Below are 25673 nucleotides of genomic sequence, written 5' to 3' on the forward strand. Positions count from 1 at the left end.
TTCTCTCGTTTTCAAAACGCCGATAATATTTAGACGAACAAACATTTCTAAAAGTACTCTGATATATCACCTTTCTCCAGTATCTTTCTGGCAAGTGTTGCAAAATTTGATTAATATTATCGGAGTAAACCGGTTTACCGGAAGAATACAAAAAAAACTTGCTGAGGCCCGATACGTATGAAAAATAATTATATGAAATAATTTCATGCGGCAAGTAGAGGTAATATATATCATTTATTCTCTCTCGAAAGTACGGGTACATTAATTTGTCTCTTTTACTCGTAGATGTTACGCATGTAAAGCCGAATGTACTTATATATCGTGGTCCTTTGTCGGTAATTTGTTTTCTGGGTATAATCGCGTTCAGTACACTACCACTGGATGAACAGTCAAGCTCTTCTGTTCTTCTGATTTTGTCTGCCTCCCGATTCAGATGTTAAATCGGTTTCGGTATTTTTAAGGTAAATTTTCGATCAGGCCAAAAATGATAACACGAGTTTGTATTTTTTACTTTGTTCTAAAAATATTCGTTTTAATGTTCTTTAAGTCTATTAATATTTTCTTTTTTTACTTGTTTGTTTTTCATTTATTTATAGCTTTATATTGATGTCGTATAGCATAGCTCCTTGTATTAAAGTCGTATAGTGAAACCGTTTGTGAGTACACGTTAAATGAAGATATCTCGATCTCTTAATTTAATTTTAAATAAATCGATCGGGAAACTTTTTAAAAAGATTACGGTTTAGTAAAAACTGAAATTCGACAGAAATAATAAACGTGAAACCTGAAAATATTTTTGTCGCTCGGTTTGATAGAACGAAACAACAATTTTTTTTTGTAAAGGTAGCGCATTTATAATGAAAAATTAGGTATTTTTAAGTCGGATTTATATGATTTGATTTACATTTACCGGTGTCAGAAAGTGATCCGATATCGTTTTTTTTTTTTATTCCAAAAACTTGTTCTAACCTTTCCAAAGGTATTTTGAGTTGAAATATACATAAATATAATAAAATATTTAATAATTATAAGTTAACGGTAAAAATCCTCGTTAAAGCAAAACAATATAATTTCGATTAGTTATACGTAAAATCTGTTCGACCAGACCTTAAGCATTTATATCTGCCAGCCGGATGATTAACCTGTTGCATTTTGGTGGCTGCGTTTGATTTCAGGTTAAGGTTCTGTTAATTTTGCTGCACCCTTCAATTCATCCACGATCTGAACCGCCGTATAAGAATACACGCTAAAGAATGTACGTACAGTGCTCGCTGTTTATACTATAGATAGTAGATTCCGTTTTGAAAGATTCGACGATTAAGAAAGTATAACCGAATTTAAATGCGTTCGTACGTCTATTTAAGATGACGATTGCTTGGGACTCCTAAAATATGCTTCGAGCGACGAAAGCGTCACAAAAAAATACGATACCATATTGGCCAACCGAACGTACACGGCATGCTGACATCGCAAACATCTCGATAGACTGTGCCCGTTACCTTTAGCACAATAAAAACGTTTTCCGCCGGACGGGTTCCGCGTTTATTTACAGATTACCGACGCGTTTGACCAAAGCATTGATTCTCAAACGTTTTCGTCCATCGCCTACATTGAGAATCAGAAATTTTGTAGCGCCCCCAAATTTCTTAAACTTACCGTCTGTTAAAAATTATAATTGCATTCGCTGTTTTTAAGATGCACACTTAAAACAGCAATTACAGTTATTGTTTTTATACGTCTCATCCTATTTCTGAGTTGAAACTTTCATTTTAAACGAGAAAAAAAATTTGGGTTGCACTTTTTCCTAACTGCAGTAAATAAGCCCTCGTCGAGAGCTTTTCAGCGATATGTCATAATCGGTACTTATTTTCATCGGTTACAGTTATAGCGAAACAGAATTTTAATTAATGAGATGATTGGATCTTTCAAGGGGAAGAAGGTATATCGGTTCAAATCAGACTTCGTTTCCTTTTATTAACTTTTCTTTTTTTTAATTTAAATATATTGATTTATTAACCTCTGAAAAAATAATAACGAAAAAAATGTATTAATGAAAAACGTTTATGTAATTTTCATTAAAAAAATATGTGTATATGTAATTTAAAAGGCGTAAAGGAAGCCATGTGGTGTTCACATCAGATTTTTGAAATCTTAAGTATACTGTCAAAATTTAGAGTATTCAAGCTTTTTTTTATTCGTCTCTAAACCTTTTGGTCGCAAAGTTAAAGTAGTTGTACAGTAATTTTTTATCGTATAATATAGATGTCCCTTTAATATTTTTTACTCGTGTAGTAGGTATTTAATTTTAGTTTGAAATAGAGAAAACTCTATTGCCTCTTTAATTTAGTCTAAATTATTGCTTCTTTTTTTTTAATCAGCCGTCGCTTTCCTAGACCCGCCTGAACGCCCCCAATTTTCTGTGGTCCTTCTACCGGCCCTCCAGCGTCCACAAGGGGGCGTTATCGCCCGCTTTGGGAACGAAGGGCATTGAGTCTTCTCAGGGTTGTTGAGACTTGTTTAAAATCAATTCCGCCGAGGTTCTTCGACGTTTTAAAACGGCAAATGAAACGTGAATTTCACCGTTACACGGCAAAAACCAAACAGGGTTTCACTACGCGCTTTCGCCTGCAGGGACCGGGTGAAAGTGCAAAAAAGAAAGAGGAAGGGAGTTCCGTTTGCAGAAAAGTTACGGCTACGGTTTTTGTGATTTTTTTGTGCGGTGCTCGTAGACTTCCTGGCAAAAGTCAGGATCATCACCGGGAGCGACGAAGTTACGCTTCATCGCTGAACCCGTTGAAGAGTGCTATACGCCTAATGTGTACAGCTGATCGAAAACAAGGTGCACTTTCGCCACGATAATAACACATCTCGGATTGTTGCAAACTCTTACGACCTTCGTTTCAAACTGATACCGCTTATTCAGCAGGATTGGACAGTCACATTATGTTAAAGGGTATTCAAAAAATGTGAAGTCGTTTTTCTAAATAACATAGCGAATTGGAACGTTGAAAAATCAAAAAAATCTGAAAGATCTTGTGTTTTGTTAACGTTTTTACAGATTTAAAAATTCTTGCTTAATAGATTAAGAAACATGTTTTACCCGGTTTGATTTTTTTTCCACGATTAACCGTATAATTTAAGTAAATTATCATAATTTTTTATTGTGGGAACATGTTCACTACATAAACAAAAGTGAAGTAGTATTTAATTTATTCCTGAATCGTGTTCCCATTATAGAGAAGAATATCAGATCTCACAGTATAACATTAATTAGTATATTATTATTATTATTCTACAGTAATTTGAAGTATATAAACATTTTTGAGCAGCCGTACATGATATTTGCTGATATGAAAAACAATTTTTATTCATAAAAAAATGAAAAAAAAGGAATTTATATGGACGTTGTCCCCCTTCAATCACATTACACCCGGGAAGCATTGTACTACTGATCGCTGATAGGAATACTGCCCATGCCATTAGAAATTTTACGCCTGCCTGAGAAGTATATTGCGATGGGTTTATCCGTCGAATGAGTTTTACGGAAAAGTGAATGTTTTAATAGTCGTATAAATTATTAATGATGTACTGAGAATTAAACTTTAGAAATATTCTGTTTAGTAATTTAAATAGATAACTTTTTCTAACTTTTGTTGATATTTTATGATGTACGTATGCAAATTTAGTCGTATGAATATAAAAAAAATTACACCCTCTTTTTTTCTGTTCTGTTTAGCAATCGGTTTTTATGAAAATTATAATATCCATGTAGTTAAAAAAAAATTTCTCTTTGAGTTCACTTTAAGGACAGAAAATAACGACAAAATGATGTATTCTCATAAAAGACTATTTAAATAGTTAACTATTTTTTTTTTAATTTATACTGAGATATTTCCAGAAAAAAAAACATTTACAATAAATCTTTGTAAAATATTAAAGCTTTAATATTTGTGGCGCGCGCGCGCCTGTGTGACGGAGAGAAATAGAGCAGTTTGAATATCTTATTATATCTAAATAGTTTTATTATTACAGCGTACAGGTGATCCTAAACCTCTTCATACTATTGAAGTATTGCCAGATCCCATGCCGCCAGGTGCTATTTTACAGTGTATAGAGGGCTGTTGTACTTGATTATTTTTTTGGCAGTGAGGTTTGCGGTCGTCGGTTTGGCAGTCAAATCGGTTTGCCTATGCGCTTGGAGTCTTAATTGGCTAGTGGTCAGTCGTATATCTCTAGGTTAGCTTCCCACAGCAGTGCGGTAGGAGTCTTTCCCTTAAATAAACTACTGATGTCGGTTGAGCATAGCTACAGAATCAAGGACTCCCACACGGAGCTCTTGGACCGCCACCGAAAACGATCTCATAGATTATTAGTCTATGATCACTCACACTGGCCTCGGGCCAGACAGTCCAACTACTTGTACACCTAAGAAGATCGCCCGTCACCAAGGTGACGTCGATGTAACTTTTCTCCAGTTTGGAGGAGAAAATCGGTATTTGTTGCCTCATTAAGCAATTAGAGGTTCTTGGCTTCAACTGTGCGAGACCAGCGCCTCTGGGGTTATAGTCTTCGACCCGGTGCGCACCCAAGATCTCCGGGTACCTGTGTACGAGACTCAACTTCCGCGTTGGATCAAGGGCTTGGAACCCCGTCTAGCGAACGCTACTGAAAATTCGCTGATCATGCTTCATCAAAGTTTAGCCGTCGTCTCAGAAAAAGATGCGAGTTTTAATACCTCGCCGCAGAAAACTAATGAATACGCATTTACTGGCTAGCTAAGAAGGAGAAGAAGTTTCACCCCTGGCTGTGTGTATCATATTGTCTCACATGTGTTGTCCAAGTTGAGAAGGCTGCGTATCAATATTCTGCACGCTAGCAATGATTTATGTGGGTTAATGTGTAGGTCTGGGCCGGGGTAAAAGTTTTATGCCTTTGGGTTGTAAGATTTATCACATCGGTAGCCGTCAGCTACACAAAATCAGATGAATTTATGAGTCCATGTGCTTAGCATTGCTAGTAAACTTTTGCGGTTACGACTGTTGTTTTGTAGCTTGTGTGTTGCTGTTAATGCAAATAATCGATCATGAATTCTCAATACATTATGGACTTCTTAAATAATAATAGCGATAGCGACTCGAGTGAATTTGCCGATATCTCAGACTCTGATGACCCGATATTTGATAGCGAGTCTAGCGATTTAGAAAGTGAATGTGATGTTTTTGAACAGTTTGAACTTCCTGAGAGAGATGTTAGCAACTCTTCTAATTTTCAATCTAAAACCTCAAAATAATACACAGGAACCACCAAATATAATTCCAGCCGACCATCAACTTGTACAAATTAATAAAAAAAGGTGTGTAATGTGTTATGCACATTTTGCTAAAATATTTGATAGAAATACTGCTGCTAAGAAGACACCGCAGCAAGTAACTCTTACGTGTTTATCTTGTGAGGAAAAATTTATGTGTATGCAGTGTTTTTTTTTAAATCCATAAGCGTATAAAGAAGCTGTAAACTTCACATTGTAAATACCAGAAATAACAGACTAAAGTAACACTTATGCTTTAGAATAGTTAGGCCTATAGCATTTCTTAATAATTTGTATTTTTTTATAGCAGCAGTCTACTGCAGTAGTACAAACAATAACTAATAAAGTAACTTCTAAAGCGCTTTAGGGTAACTTATAATTTGTATTTTTCTGAGAATCAGTCGACTACCGATCATAAACAGTAAAAATAATAGTTTGAAGTAAAATACTGTATGTTACGTTTTGTTGATACGTCATGGTACATTGATAGGCATATAATATTGCTTGTTATTTAATAATTTGTAATCCTAATAATTTGTTTTTCTTGAGAAGCAGTGAACTTTAGACTATAAACAGTGAAACTAATAGAATAAAAAAACTTAAAACTTTAGGATAGTTGGCCTTTGTCATTCGTTGTATCGTTAATTAGTCGTATCGGTTTTTGTATTTTTACATTAGAGAAGAATATTAAACATAATTATATTGTAGATACCAGTATACTTATGTTCTTAAATTTACAAGTACCCTGCTTTATTTGTGGATCATTTACAAATTTTTATCCACAGACCACATGTATATATTTTATACACGCATTAAAACCGGACTTAAATGGATTAAAATGTTATTTTAAGTACATCAAACTACTTAACTTACATCAGTATTGCTTGTTTTTGAAAAAATTTGCTTGGGCCCAGGGTAAATGTTTTAAGATTATGAGCCGTTCCGGTGAACCGGGTCTCATTTGTATAATAATGTTCACATAAAAGTCTTATTGTGTATAATAACTATACACATGGCGCTGAAAGTGTTAAACCAGTGTTTGTTTCGGTTCTGTCTGGAAGCTGATGACCCATGCGTATGCGGGGAGGTCCAGTCGAACTAATACATGATGTTAGACTGCACAGTCCTTGGGGGGAGTAGAGCTCAGGCCACCCTGGAACTTAGAGACCAAGGAGAAATTGGTTATCCACAAGCGGCGAGTCAATGTGTTGAAAGCCGCACTGTCGGGGCGTGTGGGCGTTGATGCCGTTGTTCAACCGGCATCAGTAGTTTATCTACGGGAACAACTCCTACCTCGCTGCTGTGGGAAGCCAGTCGAGAATTACGGCTGGCCACCAGTCAACTAAAGCTCCAAGCAGTTTAAAATGGTGGACAGGTATTTGCTGGCATTCAGCGACCTAGGCGTGGCAGCGAATTGCTCTCTTGCCGACATATATTTATTTATTGAAGCGACATATATTTTTAGTAGTTGACGGGGTGTGCCTACCCATTTTAGTTATATATATATACATATATATATATATATATATATATATATATATATATGACAAGTGAGCGGTTGGGACTCGTAAGCCGGTGGTGTATGGCGCCGCGCTTAGGCTGCTCATGCTGTTAGGAAAGTTATAGATGCTATTAGGACACTGGTCGCTAAACTGTTTCGAGGTTCAGTAGCCATTTGTGGCACAGACATTCGGTCTTGTGCTCTAGGGCGACCGAATGGGGTGGTGGCGAGTGAAATGCCATGCAAACCGATTAAAACATATATTTAATCATATTTTTAAGTATTTTTATTAAAATTGCTTTCAAAAAAATTATAATTTTATCTATATAGTTATATAACAGCGATAGTGTTACCGTATTCGATGTAACAGTACAATAATTGAAACAAAGCTTTAAATTGGAAAATTACACTTTCATTAATGCGAAGGATTGAATCTGATGTGCTCTAACGAGTTATTTAATATCAGGGTGGAACATACTTTAAAACAGCCGTAAGTCCCCGCGTTCGGTAACCGATTTCTCTTTTTTGTTACCGACGTTACTACAGTACTAAACCCAGATTCAGACAAATACGATAATGGGATTCCTATCAGAAATCGTTGAAACATCGACCGTAATTTTCACAAAGAAAAACCTACAAATTTTTAAAACTTTTCTTCTCGCTGATTTTTTTTTTAATAAAAAATTATTTCTGAAATCTGAAATAGAGTATTCGAGCTTTTTTTTTATTCGTCTCTCTAATACTCTCGGTCACAAAGTTAAAGTAATTTGAATACGATCATTTTTTATCGTAAAATATAGGTTTCCCTTTAATTTTTTGTACTAGTGTAGTAGATACTTAATTTTAGTTTGAAATATCAGGAAAACATCATTTTTGCCGTTCTTTTTAATCGGCCACCGCCTTCCTAGTCCGCCTGAACGTTTCCAATTTTCTGTGGGCCTTTTACCGCCTCCCCTAAAGGTCTTCGCGCCGACAAGGGGGCGTTATCGCTCTTTTTGAGAACGAATGATATAGATGCTGTACAGCCATTCCAACCGCGGTTTTATCCGTTGTGGTAATAGCATGCACTAACTGATCGCTGGATAAATAAACTATGGATAATTTACACTTCCTTTGTTTACCTTTAAATTTACATTGAATTAATTAATCGTTACCTTCAATCACAATAATTTCATACGTTATTTAAATACACGTTTTTAAATATATGTTAAACATACTGTCTAGCTAGAACAGATATAAAATATTAGTGATGTGTTTAGTCGACGTTGTGAAATCGTAAGTTATTAATCGCTTAATAATACTTCATTAAAAAATAAGAAAATGACAGAATATGTTTACATTTCTCAAGAGTATGAAGAAAACACGTGAATCTGAACAGGTGTTATCAGGAACGGAAGGTGTGAACAAAAAACCGCAAAATAAATTTCGGGATTTTAAAGCTGTTTAATATCCCTTAAATTTAACTTAAGTAACGAATCACAAATTTAAATCTCCACATCTTTGCCAGTGATACTATCAATCGGAAAGGTAGGTAGGTAATCGATTTTCGGCCATACGCGCAACTAAAGTTGTCCGTGTTGTTCGCTTAAATTGACACCGTACACCTCAGCCGAGACATGTAATAAACTAGCATCCCCATCATTTGTTTGGTAATACGAGGGATATCTAAAGTAAAGACCTCTGGGAAATTTCTCTCCTTAAGGTTGGCGAACTTGTGTCGTTCATGGCCACGCTAGTAATGTACACACTGCATTGTTGCCTGTAAGGTGTCGTGTTGTAGTATCTTTGACTACGTGTGAGATGCTACGTTATAAAATGAATAGGAAAATTAATATTGCAGCCGACTGTGAAATATCTGGTCGTACATTTTATAAACCGTCAAAACGTTAAGCCGGCTGAAATTCATAGGCATGTGTACGGTGATAATTTAATGAATGAAAGAAACGTTCGAAAATGGTGTGATTTTTTTTATCAATATTTTTGTATTCTTGAAATTCATTAATATTAGAAGAATTCCGGAGCATCTTATCGTAGGGGTTTTCATCACTAATCGGTGACAAGTAAGTATTTATGTGATTTCGGTTTAAAATCGCTTAAATACTTTTAACTAAGACTTACAATCGTCTTCGATTTCAATAAGACATCTATTGAAATATATCTTGGGAGCGGCTAGTCATAAGAAAGGAGCATGAGAATAGCGGCTCGAATGAGAAGTGCACCGTAACGGATTATTTATTATTTACACGTTTTAAAAATAAGTTTTGTTCTTAATATAGCCTACGACACTACGTATTATATAATGAAGCTGCTGTTAAAATTTGATAACGATTAGTTTAGCGGTTCTCGAGATGTTTGTTAACATACAAACAAACGTTTCCTCTTTATACAGGGCGTTTCATAATGTTCTTAGGAGTTACAAAAATGCAGTACAAAAAAGGTATTTTACTTAACCTAAATGAAAGTTGTACGAGTTGATGCAGAGTTTTTGAAAACGGTTTTTGTTAAAATCTATAAATGTTCAATATGTGTTCCTATGGTGACACGACACACATCAACACGAAAGTCTAGCTTTTGCCAAACTCGTTCTAACATGTCATTTTTGATAGAGTTGATCGCATCGATTATACGATCCTTTAGCTCAGCGATATCTTGCGGCATCGGCGGGATAAACACCTTATCTTTCACGTAACCTCAGAGAAAGAAATCGCATGGCGTGAGGTCTGGTGTTCTTGGTGGCCATAGCATAATTTGTTGATCTTTAGACGCACGTCCTATCCGGCGCCGAGGTAATGTCCTAATAACGAGGTAATAACCTCGTTATGAAAACAGGCAGGACAACCTTCTTGGTGTAAAATGAAGTCGTTGAGTAGCTGAGGCGTAAGCCGTAATTGTAACATATCCAGGTATATCGTGCCGGTTACTGTCGTTTCCATAAAAAAGAACGGCCCGTACACTGCCTCACGAGAGATCGCACAAAAAATGTTTACTTTCGGAGAATCCCGAATGCGTTCCGCATAAGCGTGTGGGTTTTCACTTCCCCAAACTCGCACGTTATGACGCTTTACTTTGCCACTAATACGGAAAGTAGCTTCATCGCTGAAAATTATCTTGTTTTGAAAACCTTCATCTGACAACATCTTTTCCTGTAACCGTAAACAAAAATCGAGCCTACATGTTTTATCTCCGTCATTAAGACGCTGGATTAATCGAAGACGGTGCGGCTTGCATAATAAACGTTTACGGAGAACTCTCCACACTGTTGTTTTCGGAATTCCTAATTCTCTGCCTGCATCCGCAGTCGATTTTGACGGGCTGCGAATGAAACTTGTACGGACACGTTCGACATTGACTTCTGAGGTTGATGGACGACCGGTTGATTTTCGCTTTCACAAGCGACCGGTTTCGCTGAATTGTTTATTCCGTGCACGAATTGAATTGTCATTTGGTGGGTCCTTATGAAATTTCAACCGAAACGCACGTTGCCCAGAAATTACTGACTTTGACAAGTGAAATTCTAACACACAAAACGACTTCTCGCTTCCCGTGGCAGCCATTTTCTCTACTGTCGACGTCTAGCGAGCAAATGGTTTACTAACTGCCTAGTATATGTGGAAAAAACTATTTGAAGTACTCTTTCGTACAGTACTTGTTTTATTCGTATAAGTGAAATAGTGTTTTGTTAATGAATTTTCGAAACTCCGAAGAACATTATGAAACGCCCTGTATAATAGAGAGATTAAAACTGCAATATTCTTTTTTGTAACGGATGTAAACAATAACCGTTCCGACATTTCCCCGATTGCTGGAGGAAAGCCGCGGTACCTTAATCGGAGTGGCGTCCCAAAATATGCGATTTATTATAAAATAAAATTTATATGTACGAAATATTAAAGAAAAGATATGAAGACGATAAATGCACGTTACATAATTACATATTCGTCCGAAAAAAGAATGGAGCTCAGAAAATTGTTGAGTTCCTGAGTATCTTTTTTAAATGTCAGTATTATTTTTCGTAAAGAAAACTTATTTTATTTAGCCCGCTTATAAAAATTGCAACTAAAGAATAAGAGGATACATTTGTAGTTAATATAATGAACCGTTCTTACCGGAGCAAATACGAACGGTATTTTTAAATCGTTTTCAGTAACAACAGTTTTATGTTTAAGATTTACGCACGGGATTCGTTTGGTGAACGATTTGTTAATTAAAAATTTTTCTTCTTTTTTTAAGTGTTGTGAAAATTTCAGGCGCCATGTCTAATATTAATGCTGTTTACAAAGAAAATTTAAGCAAGGAGAACTTAGCACTTTTTGTGGTAACTTTATACGTTAATCTATAGCGATAATAATTATATTTAATCGTATACAAATAATTAACTGCATTAGGAATTCTTTCAACGTAATCTTACAAGCTGTTCTTGTTTCGTTAAAAAAAAAACTAACTCGTCTTTTCGCTGAATATAATCGTGTCGTAACGTCTTGTGTATTAAACTTTATGTTCCACAAAATAATTTTTGTTTTAATTTCACGTAACCGATCATTGTATTCCGCATAATATAATATTTCTGCGGCTTAATACGTTTGTTCGTATTCGAAAAGAAACTTAAACTTAACCTCGATAACCCGTTCGTTACCGCATTCCGATTTCGGTTATTTACGTATTTTATTTGTTTAGTTTTGTACGTCTCTCATCTGTAGCGATTCGTGTATTACGGTTAAATAAAATGTTAGTGTGCGTCTGAATTTTGGGTGATTTCTACGAACATGTCTTGAAACTACATTATCCAGGAGACTTTATTCCTGCTTTTCGATGTTTCCGGTAAGTTTTACGTCGAGATTATTTTCCTACTTTTTGTCGATGTTTGCGTTGTCTGTATTTATTCGTTATTTACTTTTAGTTATTTTTTATAGAAGAGTGCTCTATCTTTTTTCTTTTTGTTACGCCTTTCTTGTACGTGTAATACGTATATGTTAAAGACGGGAAGAATTCGCACGGTTTTTATTTCTAAAACCAGAATATAGGTCTTTATTATAGTTTTTTTGCTTGCACCGCCAAAATTTTATTTCCGAGGCAGTACGTCTTTCGTTTGATTTTGCAATAAGTAAATATTAGACAGATTTTGCGGTTTTCGATATCGTTGACCACATTTTTTATAAGAGTTAAAACCGTAAGAATCGGCATGTAATTATCGGTTGCTACCTGCCGTGTTTGAATAAAATCAAATGAAACGGGTTTATACATCGGAAATTTGGAGGAGTGGTCGAGATAACTACAAATTTAATAAATCTGCCCGTAAAACTTTGTAATTGCGGTGTTAAATAAGTTGTTATTCGTTAATATTTGTACTTAGAAACCGTTTGTTAACATTATCCTGAATAATACGTAAACTAGTAAAACACGCATCGAAGGAGAGAGCTGTCTTTTAATAATTTCTTAAAAAGAATTTAAAAGATTTTTAATCGGCACAAATACGGCTAAAAACAACAGTTCGACTTCGTTTAATGTAATTTCCATCGCGCTGTGTCAGTATATACGTATGAATTATTTGTATATATTTCATTATAAGGCCGTACGGAGAATATTCTGTTGAGAAAATAATTTAATTCTCGAAAAAATATTTGTAACATTAAATCGAAGAAAGTCCCAAGAGATCGTGTAATAATTAGTAATTTTGTATCGAATGCAGGGACATTTTCAAGTAATAAACGACAGGCCCCGCCTTTGCGATATTAAAATATAATTAAGAAAAAGCTTTATGGTTTAAGCACTGTTTAGTGTTTACGTACGTATCTCGTACGGGGCCTTTGTTATCGTGAAAAATACTGTCTTTAGGAACTGCGTACGACAATAAATATAGTTACGGATAGGTCAACGAATGATAGTAAGTTTACTCGCCTTGAACCGGTATTATCACATCTTAACCGTTATAATATTTCACAATCAGTTCTCTTTTACGTACAGATATATATATATATATATATATATATATATATATAAATCATTAGCGGTTTTTTTTTTTAATTTTCATCGTAAACCTTGTTTTACGGGCTTTTTTCCTTTATTGAGCAATTTGATTGCGGAGTAACTATCTGAGGAAATAAATATTCACGTTTGTTAAACGAATGTTAAAAGATCTAAAAAATTTTTCAGACGACCGCAATCGTTCTTTTGTTGAAATTAAAAAACGACTGAAGATTTATCGTCGGTAAGACATAAATAAGAGCTATCGATTTCAGTAAATATACGGGTAATGAGAGGAATTAAGCGGAAACCAAAATTTGAAAGATGAGGTTATGTTAGATATTACAGACGATAGACGATGTAAGGCGGTTATAAAAAGCTACTGCCGTAAGCAAGCGAAAAAGAAATCCGTTTAAGATGTAGATTTTTAAATTACCAAATATGAACCAAAAAACCGTATTAGTAGGCTACATATATATATTAAGCCATTAAGTTTAAAATTTGGTTACCGAGGGGTGTGTATAAAGTAAAAACCGTAAGGTAAAGATTGTAATTTATAAAACCGGTAATTGTGGATGTAGGTTGTAATAAATATACAGAGGTCAAAATAGTAGAACCGAATAGCAAGTAATAGAGAGATTAGCCCGCCGAACATTCTGGTGTCGCTGTTAAATATTAAACCGTTTTTAATTAAATTTATCAGTCGTTTTAGTTTTCCTCACGAGGCGGTCTTAGACCGCATAAGATTTCAGAAACGCAATGCTTCCTGTAATTTTGCCGAGAGGTATTTGTTTTAAATTTCTCATTCAAAAATCATAAACAAAAAAATGATGATGCAAGACATTAGTTGTTCGATGCGGTATATGCATTACACACTCAAAGGTACTTGAATGCATCAATTTCATTACTGCTTAGAAATATTTAAGGCCCCGTTCATTTTTGTTTTGTTACTTTCATTCTTATATTCCAAAAATTCTATCGAACGATTTTGCTAGTTTAAAGCAGGTTACAAAAAAAAAATTGCTATCGGTTAGGCTGTTGTAGAAGTATCATTCACAAAAAAAGCAGTTGGAAAATGGATTGTAAACAAAATCCTGTGAAAAGCTGGAGAGAGACATTACTCCCGTTATTATCATATTGGTGATTATAATCTTACACAGAATTTTTTGGCACCAATGCTGTGTGTGTTGTAACAGTTACTCGTCGATTTAAATTTTTCTTTTGAATAGATTACTCTATTCTAGTTGTTTTAAGTACACGGAAAAGAAAACATTGCACGGACACCGTGCGATTTTCTCGTTTCTTTTTTTTATTTTTGGTTCACATTGCCGAGTGTTTTTAATTCTGTGTAATTGAGGTGTAAATTTTTAGTGTGAACTCCAAGATGCTCATATCGATTCAAAATTCTTCAACTGCACGACTATAAACTTCATAGATTGCACGGTTTCATAATTGTTTACATCCGATTGTATTTTACTTAAATCTGTACCTTAAAAGCCGTTGAAGCATTACTACAGTTTCAATGGCCATTTTTCTAAAACTTTTATAGGCTATTTTCACACGGTTCTTTAAAACCGGCGATAATAAAAATCACAGAGTATGTTTTTATTAACGTCTTAAAAAAAACCAACGCGCTATTGGCACTGCTTGTTAGTTTTTATCGGATTAGAGCAAAATACTAATAGTTGCAAAACCTGCAACTACATCAAAATTTCTGCCAGAAAAAATTTCCAGTTAAATATACAGGTTTATCTGAAAACCTTTGCTGTAAGCGAGTTCAAAAAGTCTTTGTAATTTATCGTTCTTTGGATCGGGGAATGGGATCGTCTTTTTAAAAACAACTGTTATCAAAAAAAATATATAAGGTCGTTTTAAAAATAACAAACTTAAAATTTTGGCGATGACCTTTTTTTTAATTTACCTTTTTATTTTACACGATCATCTCTATCAGCATACCAAATTTTTATATTATAACCGCTCGGTAAATGTAGAATATTTTTTATCTTCCTGAATAGAGTTCAAAGTTAAAAAAACTTTATGCCTTAAGATTTTCTAAGATATAATTAGCTGCGCTTAAAGTTCTACAACTAGGAAGTATTAAAAAGAGATATGGTGTGCGTATAAAAACATATTTATATAAATGCTGTTGAAGTACGATCATAAAGAAATAATTTTCATTTAGTTGCTGCCAGTTATGTACAGTTTTTTTGGTTTTTTCCTCGTTATTTGTTTCCTTAGGTAAATAAAAGTTAATTGTTAGTTTCTCTTTCATTATTCAACCTTTTATTTGTTTTATTTGAATACCGGCTTCGTAGCACATAAGATTAGTATTTGTTCTGATTTAATGCGTTCTTTAGTTTATTATTTCAAAGCTTTTACTCTTTTATCGATTTGTCTCTGTTTTTTTATTTTCTCATTTTATAAGATCTGCTTAATGTATGTTGTTATAAAACAGGTTTTTCTATTAAAGCATCCCATTTTTATAACAAAATCTCTTTACGTCGGCTAAATTGTTCGTCACATTAGTCAGTCGATAAACTATAAAATAGGAGGAACATTAAAACCAAGACAATGTATAGATGGATCAGACAACTCATGTGAAGCAGAAATCAGTACGTGTACGGTTTTTTTTTCGTGGCCGTGGATAAATCATAATCTATAAATCTATAAATAAATAAATCTGTAAAGTAAATGTTTAACGGGTTACTCTCTTGACAATAAAAGAAAGAAATATCTACTTCTTGAAGAGAAAGTAAATAATTTTTTTATATTTACTGAATGGATGGACATATACAAAGGTAGCCCGTTAAGTCCTGCTCCTGCTGAGAAATTCCTAGAATTGTGTCAGATGTGAGAGAACAAATTAAAACAGATTAACAGTTTTAAATGAACCGACACCTGTAATATATCTCTTACAAAAAGGCATAGCCATTTCACAGAATATCTAGCGTATTGTACGAGTTTACTGCGACAAACAATATAAAGTAAGTTATCTCTTATTTCCTTTGTGAAAATTGATAAAGATAATACATTGTCTAAGTTAATGGTACCTTCCGCCGTTTGAAATAGTTTCTTCAAACTCTAGGATCTGATTGTCTGGATCCAAGAACGGTTTCATCACTAGTTAATGGATGAACTCCTTTTCAGACCTTATTAGAAACTTATCCCGTGACTATCGAGTCTTTGTATGGAAGTTTACCCTAGGACAGCTTATGAAGGGAATCCTGAAGATTTCCTGATGGTGACTCCAGAATCAGTAGCGTATATTAGTTTGTTAAATATTTGTTTGTAATTTTGTGTTTTGGTGCCATACGCTAAATAATGTATTATTATTTAAATTTAAGGGTTGAATGTAAGTTATTTGTAAAAACAGCTTAGTTTCGCTCAAGAATAACTAGCATTACATGTAGGCTGAGAGAAAGTAGAAAATAGATCATCTTTTGCCTTTTTCATCGAACCGAATATACTTTTGTTTTTGTTCATCGATATCCCTGCTGTAGCGAAATGAAAGAGACATTCAGCACTAAAATTACTAATAAGAGTCAACACTGTTGCTTACCTCTACACCTGACTGTTTAGTGAACATCATTAGCCCCAGAGAAACCAAATTTGATTGATGGCTCGCATATCTTTAATGTTGTAATATTACAGCTATGAGAAGGAGCAAGAATAATCATACAAAGCAACAAATTGTGTGAAACAATATACTCCTTTATCAGTAAGTGAAAACTAGAAACTCTTAGATTCACAAATTTTTTTTCAAAAACTGTTGGACATACTAGGATGAGTAAAAAACTTAGTAAAACTTTGCCTCCGTTTGTATTCTAGATTTAATATTGAATATAGATCTTGTAGTTTTTCTTCATTTTTTTTTTGTTAATAGTTTACAGCCGTATCACAAATTTTTCCCTCTACTTTAATAATCTATTCTATTTCTGAAAATAATAGAAAAAGGTTGTATAAACAAAATAACTTTTCAAATAATTTATTGCGTTCTGTCATTAATAAAAAAATTATTTAAGTAATTTTTACTTATTTATTTTTATTTTACAATTGTTGCATAATTTCCATTTTTTTTTAATTCTTTAACAGTAAATTTATTTTTACAAATTTCTCACACACGAAAAAAATTTGGTTTTTGTTTACATTAACTTTCTGACAGTCGAGTAATGTACTGTTCTAAATAAAATTCAAATTATTTAAATTTTTGTTTTATTCAACTTATACCATTTTATTCTGAATTAAATTTTCTGCAAGTTTTGTTTAAAAGTTTTACGTGCTTATTATCCATTTAACAAAGTTATTGTACATCAGACATAAAAAACTATTTTTTTTTTTACCATAGTTTATTGGTTTCCATCCCAGATTTCTCGAAAACTACTGTAGGTATGGTTCTGGGACCTATTTTATTTGATTTTTCATGTCAAAAATCATAAAAATTACAGTACGACTTAATTTCACTGAAGTAGCTAATATGAGAGCGAAATTTTTTCCACTAGCCATAAGTCACACATAGAGCATATGTTAGGAGGACATATGTTTATATTGAAAACTTTGTAATACACCTGTATATAATCTACTGTTTCCTACAGAAGAAAAGAATGTATGTTTTTATGCACGTCTTTACTTTTTCTTTATATTGGGTGTGATGTTTGTAAATTACATAAAGGACTGAAAAAATTGATCAGGATTAATTTCTTTGAGAGTAAAGATGTTTATTATATAATTAGTCCCTGTAATGAACAAAGTAAAAGTATCTCTTGAATATTTATCCCTTGCTGGACAGAACGTTTTTAACATTTTGGGTAAGCTTGACATTTGATTTCTAAAAATATATTTGGCTCTGTGAAAAAAGCGACTATAACCGCTTCACTCCACACATAAAATAAAATAAAATAAACATTTCCTAGTAAGCTTAGCATAGGTTCCATTATATAATTAAGTGGAAGAGTTAAACAATAAATGCTGGAATAATTCATACGTTGTATTTATAGTTAATATTTTATTTTACCTTAAACTATATATTTTTTACGCGTACAGATGCAAACAAACCTAGATCATTCGTAAACAATAATGCAAATGTATTCTAGACAAACATATATAATAAACTACTGTAATGCAAGGTGTGGTGTAATGGATTTTTTTTTTTCAGGATTTTAAGACTGCTGCAGAAAGTGTAAAGAATTTAACTTCAACTCCTTCAAATGAAGAATTGTTGGAAATTTATGCACTTTATAAACAAGGAAATGATGGCGATTGCAATACGTGTATGTAATGAGTAAAATAATTACTTAGATTTATTGTGTTTTATTTTTTAGTGCTACTTTTGTTTTACTAATTGTTAATAGCAATCATGGTTTTGCTTGAACAAGGCTGACTCCAGAAAACAATCTTGTTTTGTTAATGAGAAGCATTATTGTTTTCTTGTTTTAATAATTGTGAATATTTGAATTTGCTTGCCTGTGCACATGTGTGCGACACATGGGGAGAGATGAGGTTTAATATATAATATGTGAAGTTATCGCTGCATGCTAGTTAGGGTGTTTTTTTTTTTATTATTTAAAAAAAGTGTAAGTTATTAATATAATTGTGTTTATGCACCTGCTGTGTGTGTGAATGTATATATATTCAAAGAGCAACACATTTTACGTAAGTCGATGAAGTATTTGAATTTTCAAAAAGTTATATATGTAATATACACAAGGTGATATTTAAGTATGGAAACAGCTTTATACTGCATGTCTGAGAGGTATTTGGAGGCAGAAAGGAATGGGGTTCTACAAAGTTAAAAAATAATCTGCATTATGGTGGGTTTTTAATTTTTGTCTGCCTTGGATTCGCCATATTGAATCAAACTTAATTTTTTACCAGTACTATGCAAAATGTAAAAATGTCTACCTTATTTAGTTCTAACTGTATCAGTCTTATACATCCGGCATTGTATCAAACAGACAATAAATTTTATCATTGTTTTTTACAATTACCTATGATTTGTACCACACAAGAAAAATTGAGAGAAGAATAGAACACCTCACTAAATACTCATAAGGACACATCATAATCAGTTCTTGATTTTTAAAACGTTGATTCCATTTTCTATAAAGGTCATCAAAAATGAATGTCAGAATTTTTAAAATTTGTTATTTTAGAAGTATGTTGAAATACTTATAATGCTATAAGTACATTTAAATTCTATTAAATAAACCACGTAGTATAGAATATTGAGATAAGACCTATCTTACCTTAATTTTTTATGAAAGTATGAGTACTTTTGCGGGTTCCCGCATCCTCAGTCATAATTGAAATGATTCCATTATTGCATAATAAAAACATAAATATAAAAGTATTAAAATAATAATAATTGCATATTAATTTACAAGAGTGCTACTATCTGTTGAAGTTTTTAGTAACATCTCCCTCAAACACTGTCTGATGATTTATCAAATTGAAATTTTTATGCAATATTTTTCCAATAAATTTAATTTTCTGTCATCTTTATTGATTTCTAATATTTCTTAAATGAACTTAATTTGATATTTTTATAATATTCAAGAGTTTTGAAGGATCTATTTGTTTTACCTGTATAAATACTATCACAATCATTACTTTAACTTTTATAAATTCCATCCAGATTTTTTATTTTTGTTTTTGTTTTTTAAATATTTTATGATGTGGTTATTAGGTTTTCATGCTGGTTTAAATATTCCTTTATTGTAAGTTTTAATACTTAGCTTTATGTATATTTTTTCACCCTTTTGTTTCTTATCCATTGATTTTAAGATATTTATTTTGTTATCTTTTTTTACAAATTTTATTATTAATTAACTTGCCGGGTTAGTCTAGCGATTAAACTCATCACAAAATCAACTGATTTTTGAAGTTGAGAGTTATAAAGGCTTTTAAAAGTTCTAAAGTTTTTTTTTTTAAGTAGAGTTTTTTAACTACCTTGTAAAGGCAGTTGTTTTTATATGGATTTGAATACTAGACTGTGGATACCGGTGTTCGTTGTTGGTCGGGTTTCAATTAACCACATGTCTCAGGAGTGTTCAACCTGAGTCTGTTCAGGACTACATGTTTACAGGTACATTTACACTTACATCTGCAGTTGTAGGCCTGGCAATCCAGTAGCAGTAATTGCATTCGCCTATACATACACATACCCATCTGGCAGCAAGCTGGAAAAACCGATTGAAATGTATAATATTATTAATTAAGGTAGTATCATATATTAGGTAGTAGCTATGAAATTCAAAATAGTTTTGATGACATATATTTCTTATAATAGTGATGATATCTTAATTGGACTTCTTAATTATTTTTTATTAGTTTTATAGGTATGCTAGGGTGCATGTTAATTATATGTCCTAACTAACCATTCTGGTTTCTTTATTTGCATTTAAGCTACTTAATTTATTTTATTAATTTAACCATCTTTACTTCCTTGTATGAAGTAAAGGAAGTATTGTGATCGTGAAAAATGTCGGTTTTCAGATTTCAGCAGAAATCAAATGGATGGTCATCCCTGATTTTGACCATCCCTGAATCCATTTTGACTAGTTTTGGTGTGACAATTGTACATACGTACGAAGTCTGTAAATAAAGTAATGAGACCGGTTCAGAAAAACTTTTTATTTACAATCCAATTATACATGGACTCTCTTCAAAATAGTTTCCTCGGGAAGCCACGCAGTGCTTCAAACAGTTTTCCTGCTCTTCATAGCAGTGTTGGAACTCAGAGTCCGGAATATCCTTCAGAGAGTCGGTTACATTTTTTTTGTATTTACTACTGTTCTAAAATGATGTCCTTTGAGGTATTTATAAAGTCGGAAACAGAAAAACATTGCAGGGCCTCAAGTGAACTGGGCGATTGAGGAACTACAAGAATGTTTTTCTTTGCCAAAAACTCATTAATCAAGATTGCAGTGCGACAAGGTGCAACGTCATGATGCAGCATCTAGTTGTCTTTGATGGCTGGTCTCATGCGAACAACTTTCCTGCAGTCTTTCAAGAATTTCTCGGTAAACATATTGATTTACAATCTGTCCTGTAGACAAAAACTCCAGAAGTCTCTGATTCGCTCAACATTGTCGTCACTTTTTGATGTTAACGGACTTCCAGAGCGTGGATTGTCCGCAACCAATTCCTGGCCATCTGAAAATGCTTTAAACCACCTAAAAACTTGGGCTTGTGACAGAGCGTCACCTCCATATGCCCTTTTCAATTAGGAAAATGTTTCAGTAGCATTCTTACCAAGTTTTACACAAAACGTTATAATGCACAACAAAAACTCGTTTCACGGAAGGTTTGTTTACATCTCGCTCGGAACATAGACTAAAAATATTAATACCTAATACAAATCAGCCGTTCATACAAACATATATTTACTAGTAACTTTCAGTGTTGCCACTTTGTCTGCCAAAAAAAAATTAGTCTCATTACTTTATTTACAGACCTCATATTTATCTTGCGTAACTTAAAAACAATTAACTTAGGATGTTGAAATTTTGGATTTAGGACTGTTTTAACATCTAGTTGTTGTGCATGTCCCCTTTTGATTGCAATCGACTTCAAAAAGTCTAAAAACGCCCAAAATTAAAAAAATTTGGATCTTGGACTTTTTCTTAACTGCAGTGGTAATTAGCCCTCATCGAGAGCTTTTCAACAATATCGTAAGCGGTACTTATTTTCATCGGTTCCAGAGTGATAGCCAAATAAAATTTTAATTAATGAAATATTTTGATCTTACAAGGAATCACAGAATCTATTAGTGATCTACAGAAGTTATTAGTGAAATAAAATTTTACGTACTTTTAAAAATGCGTATATGTAATTTAATAGAGGAACAAGGAAGTCATGTGTCCACATCTGATGTTTTATAGTAAATGTATTAAATAAATTCTTTTTTTCCTAAGAATTTTGCCAATTATTTTGGATATTATAACAGGGAGTGGATTTCATAAAGATGAAAAGGTCCCATCGGGATGTTTAATTTGTGACTTTTGGTAGTTCAGTTAAGTTAGGAGCTATTGGTTCAAAGGGATATAATCCAGAATAGTGTAAATTAATTATTCTGAATTTTTTTGTTAAAACGTTTTGTTAGTCAGGTCATCAATTTCGTCAGATTTATTTTCAGTATTGTTTCAAGTTAAATTTTTCAATTGTCATGACAAATTGGTGTAATTGTTTTATCTGATCGTACTATTAAAAGATAGTTTGTATTTAGTTTTTCTCTTAATCTGTGAATTATTTGTTTATTGATAAATGATTTATTAGTAATATTTTTATTTTTGTTTTGTAGCCGATAATATTATGTAATTGTTGCTTATCTGAAGGATTCATTCGGTTGGAATTTATTTCAGAATCTACAACAATGTTCTTAAGTCGAATTGAAGTGCAATAGTGATAATTAATTTTCATTATCGTTACAGTTGATATTTATTATATTTAAAAATTTATTACTTACAGAAATTTTCTTGAGAATATATATAATAGTAAGTTTAAATTTATTTAAATTAATGTTATTTAAATATTGTTTACGATTAAAAAATTCTGCATCGTAGTTACTTTATCTTTATTTGTAATTTTGATTAAATTAGAGATTTTTGTTTCACGATTCTTTTTTAGGTTATATCTAAGTTTTAATTTTAATTTCAATAAAATTTCCTGTCTACTCAAAAATGAGTGATTCTAATCTTTTTTGTCATTTTAAATGTAATTTTTCAATTATATAATTTCAATATCTATACGATATCTCTTATAGTATCGTCGTTTAATCTATTGTTTTATTTGGAAACGTTTGACAAATTCTTTTGTTTTTATCGTGGAAGTAGTTATTGTACTGGAAATAGTTAATTTTTTTTATAGCGTAAATCTAACTTTAAGGCGTGATTTATTAAAATTTATTAAATTATTATACAAGTCAATATATATACAATTTTTAAACATATTTACTCCATACCCTTAAGATTTCTCCTCGATGAAAAAAATGTCATTAGTTCAGTCATTGTGGATAAGTCTTCACAGAATACTAGATCTCACCCCAGCGAAAGAAAATTCATCGATGTAAATATGTGGTGAGCGTGGAGATAATTTAATAGCATCGTGTAATCTTATTCTCTTCTTGAAGGCATAATTCACATAATCACTGACTGCTGTAAAAACATGTTAAAAGTAAATTTTATGAGAGTTTGCTGGAAAACTTGTCCGATTAATTATTTTTGATTACTCTTTTTTTGTAAAATTGTAATTTCAGTATGTTAAAAGATAATATTACGCTCCAAATAGCTACCCCAGTTGATGTAATTGTCTCTTCAAGATACGATTCTGTTTTTCAGAGCACTGTTAGGTCTAACAATTAACCTGTTCATCTTCAGTTACCTTTGGTATATATATGTGCACAGTGGACAGTTCACTTTACAAGTACTTAGGTTATGCAAAATTCATCCATCTTTGTGAGATTTGAGCTACGGCTAAATAATTTAAATAGATAAAATGACCCCGATTTACACAAAAGTTGTTGCTAAAATAGTCAACAGGCAACAATTTCATAAAGTATTTTTAATAAAATAAGTTCCTCTCTGTTTTGCAAATTTTATTACAATCTTTACAAATTTTAACATCATTTTATAAGAGAAAAGATTGCTAAGCAGTATGGGAATGCACCAGTGCTTGTTATGAGAAGGCTGTGGGTCTGCAGATGTTAAATGCTGCCTATAAGGTGCTACCCTAAATTGTAGATAAAAGCTCTTTACACAATAGGAACTTAGTTTTTTGTAAAATCAAATTATTTTAAAATCGCTGTTTTAAAACAGGGAATTTCTAAATAAAAGACATCAATTGCGACCACAAATGATCTCTGAACTGTAATGGTAGTGATTTTGTCACAAGATAGTTTCACATTATTATAGTTTTAAAGCGGGAATGTTTTGTACAACTGTTTCACTTTATAACAGTCATTCCACATAAATTGCTTTTACTTTGTCCAATATTTGCTAAACCAACAGCAATTTCATTTTGTTTTGTTCAGGTTGTTTGCGATTGGTGAATTTTTGTGAATTCGTGTACTGTATGATGGACTAGCGGTTTTATGTTTTTAAATGTTCATTATGTATTATAAGAACAGTACCGCTTATAAAAAGCCTTTTGAACGAATATGCTTTCTTCTTTGGTTAACATTGTATGAAAATAAAATGATTTTTTTTAATAGGTTACAACAAATTTCAGAATTTTATGGTTAAAAAGCTGGTGAGATATTTTTAATAAAAATATCTTTCTATCTGGGGTACCAAACAACTCACAAGGGCAGACAATCGGCTTACAACAAAGTTTATTGATGTCCTTTTGCAGGGCGGTAGGAGAGAAAGGTCCTTTAAATCCAAAATAACAGCTTCCAATGGCTTCCAAAATGGCTCTATTTTGGAGAGTAAACTCCATATAAAGATTTTTGAGCAGTTCAAGTTGCTATTTGTGTTTCCACGGTCACAACAGCAGCAGCCAAGTGACGAGCATTCCATTTTTATAATCGAGAGGTTTCAGTTTTGAGTCTCCTTGTCATTATTTTTTTCTTTAATTTTTTAGCAAGTTGGAAACTGCTGTTTTGGATGTAAAGTAAGTAGACTTCCACCTCTGTCTTATTACCCTGCAAAAGGGCATCCATAAATTCTATTGTAAGTTGACACCTGTACTTACGATTAAAGATTATTTTATTAGCGTTAAGTCAATTGGTGTTCATTAAATGAATTAAATTGAATTTATTATCCTTATAAACTACTCTACATTCATATATACTGTAATCAGTTTTCAGTAACCAGATTATTTAAACGAAAATAATATATTGTGTGGTTTTTTGTTAATTATTTTTAATGTTTGATTTCTGTTTTACAGCTAAACCAGGTATGCTGGATTTTAAAGGAAAGTCAAAATGGGATGCGTGGAATAAGATTAAAGGAATGAGTAAAGACGATGCTAAAAAGCAATATATTAATAAGGTAAAAGAGTTAATCGGAAAATATGGTTTGAAGAAATAAATAAAAGATAAGCCTGAGAAAAGAAAGTATATACAAATAATTTTAAATAAAATATGTAATGTGTGGTTTCATGAAAGAAAAATGAAAAAGAAATTACTAACCTTTGGAAAAAGAATAAATATGTGTAAGGAAAAATATTATTTTGTCATTGTATATTTTTTTAAATAATTTCTTTGTATTTTTGTAAAAGCTGTTTTTTCTAATTTATTTTTTTATATTGTATAAATGCTATTTTACATGACAAAATATGAACAAGGTTAAATTAGTTTAGTAAAAAAAGTGGTTTTTGTATTTTATTAAATATGATAGATTAAAGATATTACTTATAGCTATTATTTCTTCTTTTAACCCGCTTGTATGGAATTTATGTATACAAATAATCAATCTAGCTAAAACCATATCTAGCAACTGTATTCCCCTAGTTTCATGGGGGATATTCCAAGAACACATAGAAGTATACTCTGTGTATTCAGCCTTTTATTATCAAAACAATTTTTAATGGAACTTAAATTAAAAAATACACTTCTCTTGGTTTTTTTTATTAGTTCATAGTAATTATTGTTTTATAGCCTACCTGAATACATTTTATATTTTCTGCAAAGTTTGTAATTTTATAAAAAAGTTATATTTTGAAAGTATTTTTTTCTGTAAATAATTATTAGTCGATAAAGCTTACTGTGTTTTTATGCAAGTACTTCATTTATTTGTAAAAATTGAGCAGTTAGATGTTATCTAGCAAGAATCTGAGTGCACACATATAAAAATCAATCCCACTGCAATCGACCATGAAGAATTTCATAGCAGCAGGTGAATTATAACCAATTCTTATCATTAAATGTAATCAATATATATATATATATATAATAAATATATTCCT

At 32.3% G+C, this 25673-nt stretch overlaps 1 protein-coding gene across 4 annotated transcripts in view; it reads left to right on the forward strand.

Annotated features, from left to right (window-relative positions):
• The window catches only part of Acbp1 (Acyl-CoA binding protein 1), a 151722-nt gene extending 126598 nt beyond the window's left edge, over window positions 1-25124 (forward strand). For all 4 annotated transcript variants that reach the window (XM_075381903.1, XM_075381905.1, XM_075381904.1 and 1 more), the window contains 2 exons: window positions 17923-18037; window positions 24654-25124. In XM_075381903.1, the coding sequence (XP_075238018.1) occupies window positions 17923-18037; window positions 24654-24796 (258 nt within the window). In that variant the 3' untranslated portion in view covers window positions 24797-25124. The remainder of the gene's footprint in view (window positions 1-17922; window positions 18038-24653) is intronic.
• Window positions 25125-25673: the final 549 nt, after the last annotated feature.

The sequence above is a fragment of the Lycorma delicatula genome, chromosome 13 (genome assembly GCF_047948215.1).
Source record: "Lycorma delicatula isolate Av1 chromosome 13, ASM4794821v1, whole genome shotgun sequence".
Classification (NCBI taxonomy): Eukaryota; Metazoa; Arthropoda; class Insecta; order Hemiptera; family Fulgoridae; genus Lycorma; species Lycorma delicatula.